This window comes from Arachis ipaensis, chromosome B10 (assembly GCF_059453495.1).
Source record: "Arachis ipaensis isolate K30076 ecotype BB chromosome B10, ASM5945349v1, whole genome shotgun sequence".
Lineage (NCBI taxonomy): Eukaryota > Viridiplantae > Streptophyta > Magnoliopsida > Fabales > Fabaceae > Arachis > Arachis ipaensis.
In genome coordinates this window covers 30,957,326-30,964,457 of record NC_142435.1, presented here as the reverse complement: position 1 = coordinate 30,964,457, position 7,132 = coordinate 30,957,326, and the positions used below count along the sequence as shown (strand labels likewise).

Below are 7,132 nucleotides of genomic sequence, written 5' to 3'. Positions count from 1 at the left end.
CTAAACAATTGGTAAATCTCTATTTATTTTAACTAACATCAATTGTTAAACTCAGCAAAAAATTCAAGCCTAAATTCCTCCTCACTTATTTTTCTCCTTCTCTACTTACCTCTGCACTCAATGGTTCACAATGTGCCAACATCATATTAACTATCTTATGATCTACACGTGAGAACCAAAATCAAACGTGATTATCCCTAAGTAGTATCTTAACTCTCAATTGTAGTCCTTGAGTAATTTTCACCATCTTCAGGGAGGTAGTTCCCCTTGCTCCACATCTTTAACACAAATATAAACGTAACAGGCTCCAGATCGTGAGTCAGAGATTCCACTTCGTATGGCCTCAACTGCCGCGATGCACCAACCATTACCTCCTAATGCTACGTCAATGCGCACTCCAAGACTTTCAACGAAGCATTATCGTAGATCCTAACTGGTCCCTAAGGTTCACATAACAAGTGTACCGGTGATGTAGCTAATCGTTCTTTCAAGCTTTGGAAGAATTTCAATTCAGCGTTTGAGCCGATGGAGCATCCTTGTGTATCAATTCTGTCATAGGTAATGCCATTCATAAAAGTAAGGCTTCACAACTCCTTGCGATATTGCACCCTCGCGAGTCTCATCCTTCGAGTTTATAATTCATGTCCTAGGGAACTAACATATCGACAATTGCGTCTAAGGATGGCATATGATGCCGAATTAAGCCCAAGTTATTTGAAGGGATACCGAGTTCAAAAGAAAGCAAACAACTTTGAATGGTATCCATAAGAAATTGATAGAGTACATTAGGTTGTGTTTAGACAAGGTTGTAGAGAATAAGAAAATGCACCAAAAAGAGAATTAGAGTGCGCCTTAAGAAAAGAATTCCAAATTATGAATCCTTTGAAGAACCAATAAGGCACATTGAACCAAAGTATATCTCTACTGAGGGTTTATTTTAATAGAAATCTTCCTCACACTCGATTGGGTCAAAACAGATTTAGGCTCAGATCAAGGAGTACGAGTTGTGTGAAAGGACACATGCAAATGGGAATTTGATTTAGGAAACGTTCAATTTGACTATCAAGAAGGATCGAGAAATAAAGTATTTCAATGTGAATTACGAAAGAAAGATAGATAGAGTTACAAGCATTTGTTGGTAATCTCTCTCGTATTAAGTCTCCCATTACTATCCTCCTTCACTCCGGTTCCTCGCAATTGATCCATTAAGTTATCTATCCTCGGCAATGGATACTGGTCCTTCACAGTCACTTTGTTAAATCGTCGGTAATTTCGGCATAGTCGCATTTAGCACCGAGCGCGTATATAACCCTTAACTACAACTGTCCCTCCTTCCACAAAGTGTTCGGCTACTTAATATCGCCAACTTAACTTAAGTCGTGAAAGTACGTCATCTTTCATAATCCTATCGTGTCAATGCTTCCTCACGCCTTCCGTAGTGTCACGCTAATTGGTTGTCACTAAGAACCCAAATCGCTTGGTTGTACCCACCAAACTTATCTTCTCCCTTTTGTTTCTTCCGATGCTAAGTTTGGCCAGCCTTAACGGCAACATCCCATAAAATGAAACTAAGCTAAACTCTGGTCCCAAGCTTGATGTTTAATCTAATCTTCCTAGTTCCAAATCTTTGTCTCCATCATAAGCTAATAAGAAGAGTCAAGTTACAGTCCCCCACAACGTGATTAAAACTAGGTTATCAATTTCATTGTTACCTCGAGTTGGAGATCCTTAACCCCATTACTGGGACCGATCTGCACCTTGGTCCTTTTTGTAAGGACAGCGTCTAGAGATATGCCCTGACAATCCGCAGCTGTAACATCCACTGAACCCAGCCATGCATGACTTTTTCGGATGGTATCTTCCACATCTCTGGCACCTTAACTCTTCTTGTTGAGCCCACGCCTGCTTACCTGCTCCTCTTGCCCGGTGATACTGGTCATGGTCAATGCCTCTGATATGTCTTTGAACTTGGGATTGCTGAGGGGCATGCCAACCCTTCTTGGAGTTCTGGCCTCTTGATGGAACATACTTCCCACGACCTCTGCTACTAGTACCGCCACGAACATCTCTCTCCAAAGTCACCTCCTTGGCATAATCTTCTACAATTGTTGCCTTGTCCACCAATTCGGAGAATCTCTTAATCTCCAATGGAGCCACAACACACATGATATCTTCCCTCAGCCCTACTTCATATTTGACACATTTCCATCCCTCATAGGACTCAGGAGTACCCTGACTTATTCTCGAGGACCTACAGAGTTTTTCGAACTTGCTGGTGTATTCAGCTATAGTCATGGACCCTTGCTTCAACTGTAAGAGCTCCAACTCTCTGGCCTCCCTTAATGATTCATGCCAGTACTTTTTGTAGAAAGCTTCTTGAAATAATGTCCATGTAATGTCCACCTTCTGTAGGCGTAGCAGTCGGTGCTCTCTTTGCCACCATTGCTGAGCTTCTCTCACTAGTTGATAAGCCGCATATTCCACGAACTGATTACTCGATACTTGTTGAGTCTGTAATGCACTCTCCACAGCTTCGAACCAGTTGTCTGCTTCAGTAGGATTTATCGTTCCATTAAAAACTGGCGGGTCAGCTTTCAGAAAAGCAGCTAGAGTTCTCGGAACACCAACTAAGTTGTCCTCAGCACCTTCTTCATTTTCACTTCCGGCTGATTGCCTTGTTTGCCGCAAAGCATGAGTAGCCATAACAGTGCCCGCTTGAATCGTGTTAGCTAAATTAGTCATTGTTGCCATAAGTTCAGCGTGATCATTCGTCGACGGGTTACCCTCATAATCTCTCCGTATACGTGACCGACCTTGTCCGCGAGTAGCCATTAGGGTTTCTGTCTACACCAAACAATCGATATCAAGGTGATCAGTCTCAATATCAAAAGTCTAATGCTTCAATTATCCCAAACAAGTACTCACAAACAAGCATACTATGCATATATCAAGTGGATAACCTAATAGCATCAAAGAAAAGACACACAGAGTATGCAAAGAAGCACAATCGGTCCATCCCTCAGACTCACGAGGACGAACCGCTCTGATACCACTAAATGTAACACCCTAATTAGCTTAAGCCTTACCTCGTGTCGTAAAGCAAAGGTTAATCAGAAGTTACGACAGTTCTAAGCTCATACGTATAATATATAGAAGGAATATAGTAATCTAGAAGCCTGATGAAAAATATAGCTCAAAGACAGGATTTGAAAAGCGCAGAACGTACTAATGAAGCTACTAGCTTAAGGCACAAGAAATAGATAAGATACAACAAAATATAAGTATATAATATCATAGGAACTAGCCTTAACTCGCAGAGTTTAAGCCGACTAGCCATATACAAGTATACAGAACCATATTGAAAACTGACAGTTTAAAAATAGCTTATACAAGTTGTTCCCTCAAATACAAGCCTCTAGGCTAAACAAGATACAAAAGTGAAAGACATAAAAACAAAATAAACCAAAAAGACTCCAAAGGAAACCAAGATCCTTCGCTCCTGTCACCATCCAAAACAACTCACCGAGGTGGGTTGCGACCTGCATCTGAAAAATACAACAAAGATATGGTATGAGAACCAGAGGTTCTCAGTATGGTAACAGTGCCCAGTGATGTAGGATATAAGACCCCTGGACGCCAAAGGCAATCCTAAGCTCCATATCCATCACAAGATTCAAGCTTAAAGCATTCTAAAACAAAACAAGCATAATATAAACCTTATCATAATTAAACCGGGTAATCTATCTTAAGGGATTTCTACTCTAACCAAACACCACTATCCCACAGCCTTCACCAACCTATCCTCCATGCGATCCCATCGCCACCGCCTTCTGAACCTCCTTAATTCCAGTAGAAAGCACAATTAATAAACAATGCAAGTAAGACACAAGTAGAAGCATATGAGACAAATAATTCAGATAGCAAGTAAGCATGTTATTCAATTAGGCAAGCCATTACAAGTAAACAAAGCATACAAATAGATAGAAAATACATATGATGAATGCCTGCCCTACTGGCTGTGATATCACATTGTCGGTTCAACTGCCAACCCGACACATCTCTATGGAGACGTCGCCCTTTGGATTTCTCATATGGAAACCCCGAGATATAGTTCCCAGATCACTGTCCAGGTACCGGCGCCTGCTCGCCTATGGTCCGAAGGGATGTGAGCGGGATACTCTTGCCACAGACCTCACATCTCAACGCAAGCGGGACGAACCACCGCCCATACGCCGCCGCTGCTACCTCGACAGGCGGGATCCAACCTTGTCCCTACCGGGTGCATAACGTCTCATATTCTCAGTAAAAATAATATTTTAGTGGTTTTCAGAATACATTTTCAGTATACATGGATCTATCGTCTCAATCCGAGTCCTCGACTCATCTCAACCACTGTCCATTCATAACTCAGTTTCCAATGTAAAAAGTTCATCATTCCTTATCTCATATATCACTCATCCTCCACCCAACGTCAAATCATTCTCAGCACGCCAGAAACCTAGGCCTTCGTTTTCTAATTTATCATAAAATCGTGTTCTAGAAACCTTAAGTTACATCCCATGTTCCAATACTCAAAATTAAGCCCATAAGTTTTAAAATGGTGTTTTAGAAGCTTATAACCTTGTTGGCGTACGCACAGGTGTTAATTTTATAAGGATCTGTGCACTCGCACAACCTGTGCCAACGCTCCCAATAGACTGACCTTTCCGACGTGTACGTCCGCACAGGTTGAAGTTTTTCCTTGGATATGTGCGTGCACAAGCTGTACCAGCGCTGCGAACAGAATGCACTTCCTTGCCTATGCGTGCACACAGGTGCGTGCATCCGCACAGATCAAAATATTTGCAGGGTGTGCGTCCGCACGAGTGTATGCGCCCGCACATATCAGAAATCATGAAATTCTGCAACTTTGTAGAATTTCAGATTTTTAACACCAACTTTGAAGGATTATAACTTCCTCTACAAAATTCCAATTTTTATAAATTTTATATCGAGGCAAAAACCGAGGCAAAAGTTATGATCGAGCAAAGTTTACCAAAAACTCAATTTTACCAAACTTCAACATTTACACAATTTCTTACCATACACATTTCAAACCATACCATACCATTCCAAACCCCATTATTTCATCAGAATTTACCTTTTGTATCATATGACACCAATCATACCATAATTTCTTTCACCTTTCATTATTCTTAACTTCATTTATCACACATATATATATAACATATCCACCAATCATCATCATCTCATTACCAATTCTCATTACCAACTCAACCAAGATTCATATTCATAATCAACAATACTCATGCATCTAATCCATCATATTTCAACTTCATCATCTAATCACAATAACACATCAATACATTTATACCTCATCAACACAAACAATCATCAACAACATACAATTTCCACACCTATCCTATAGGTCACTAGCCTAAGTGTCCATGAATATTATATACTACATAGAGGAAACTGAAACCATACCTTGGCTGATTTTTCTTTATACACCAAAACTCAAATTGATCACCAAATAGCTTTTAACCAAATTCCAAGCTTTCACATCCACTCCACTAAGCACAATTAAGTTCCAAGAGCTCCCAAAGCCACAATAATCAAACTATATACATATAAATCACCTCAAATCAACCTAGGGTTCCAATTAAACATAATTTCACAAGGGTTTAGTGGCCCTTACCTTCTCCAACAGATTTACTAGCAAGAATCCAAGGCTAAGCAAGGATTAGAGCAAACCTAAACATCCAAAATCACAAAAATTTATTTAACCCCAGAGCCCTAGAAACCGAAACTTTTGAGAGAAGAATGGAAGGGATTTCGTGGTTACCTCCCCAATTTCTTGTGTGGGTTTTGTAGAGCTTTTCACAAGAAACGCGTAACCGTAAACGGTGCGGCGATCGGAGCTCTCTAGCTCAAGATATGAGCTTGGCAAGTTTGAAGTGAATAGTAACAATGGTGGAAAGCTCTCACCTCTCTCCTCAATTCAGTTGCTGTTGTGTTTAAGTTATGAGGGTGAATGTGGCTGAAATGGGTTCATTTAAGTGTATTTATATATTGGGCTTGGGCCCAACTTGAGCCCGGTCCAACCCGTTAGCGTTTTTAGCCCGTTTGGCCCAACTTCAGGCCAAACCGTTAAAATTAACGCCCGGTTTTTGACTTCTAATATTTTTCTAAGATTTTTGACTGTTTAAAATTTTTCTCGTACAGTACCAGTCAGACTTGAACCGATTCAACCGGTTCAATTGCCGATTCGTAGTTTTTCACGGTTTTTCGCAGAAAGCACATTTTATGACTCAGAAAAATCCACTGAGTCCAAAATTACCTTTAAATCCCCTAATTCTCACTCTAATTATTCGGAACCTAATTTGGACAAGTAAATTATCTAATTAGGCAGTTAATTAAGCTCGGTTCTTACAGTGAGTGCCATGTACATATCTCGTCAGGAGAGCGCCTTGTCACACCTTGTAGGGTGAGTGTCCTGTACACTTCGTAGGATAAATATCCTGTACATATCTCGCAGGGAGAGTGCCATGTACCCCTTGCAACCAGAGAGAGAGAGAGAGAGAGAGAGAGAGTGTGTGTGTGTGTGTGTAGGCGGGATGAGACCATTGTCCCTACATCTTACCAAATACGCAAGCGGGACGAACCCATGACCTTGCTTCACAAGCAGGACGAACCTCCGACCTTGCCAAATCGGTCATTTAGACCACAATCAGTTAACATTAATGTCTTTAATCAATTTCATAAGTTACCAAACTCGTTAACCCCCCAAATTACTGTTAATTTACCAATTCTATCTACTCGTGAGTGGGATAATACCACTGTCCTCACCGCGTGCGGGACGAACCACCATTCCCACAACCATATCATTCGGTTTAACCAAGTGTTTATTCGAGAATAATTCAATTTAACTCATTATAATGCTCCCAGTATATTCAAAGCTTATAAATTAGTGATTCAACTTCAGACGGGGGGTAAACAGGGTTATAAACATGTTGAGAAAGTTAAATAGTTCGAAAACAATATTTTCAAAAAATCAGCACGGTCGTGCGTACGCATTCGTCGTGCGTACGCACGATTTCAATTCGGGTTGCACATCATGCGTATACATGCC

At 40.8% G+C, this 7,132-nt stretch overlaps 1 protein-coding gene across 1 annotated transcript; it reads right to left on the bottom strand.

Moving 5' to 3' along the window:
- Positions 1 to 1,737: 1,737 nt before the first annotated feature.
- On the bottom strand, positions 1,738 to 2,832 carry LOC148579572 (uncharacterized). Its single transcript, XM_088490664.1, has one exon. The coding sequence runs from the start codon at positions 2,830 to 2,832 to the stop codon at positions 1,738 to 1,740; it is 1,095 nt and encodes a 364-aa protein (XP_088346790.1).
- Positions 2,833 to 7,132: the final 4,300 nt, after the last annotated feature.

Bases quoted from the DNA above. Each gene is read 5' to 3' on its own strand.
- LOC148579572 (XM_088490664.1), bottom strand. From the start codon at position 2,832: ATGGCTACTCGCGGACAAGGTCGGTCACGTATACGGAGAGATTATGAG.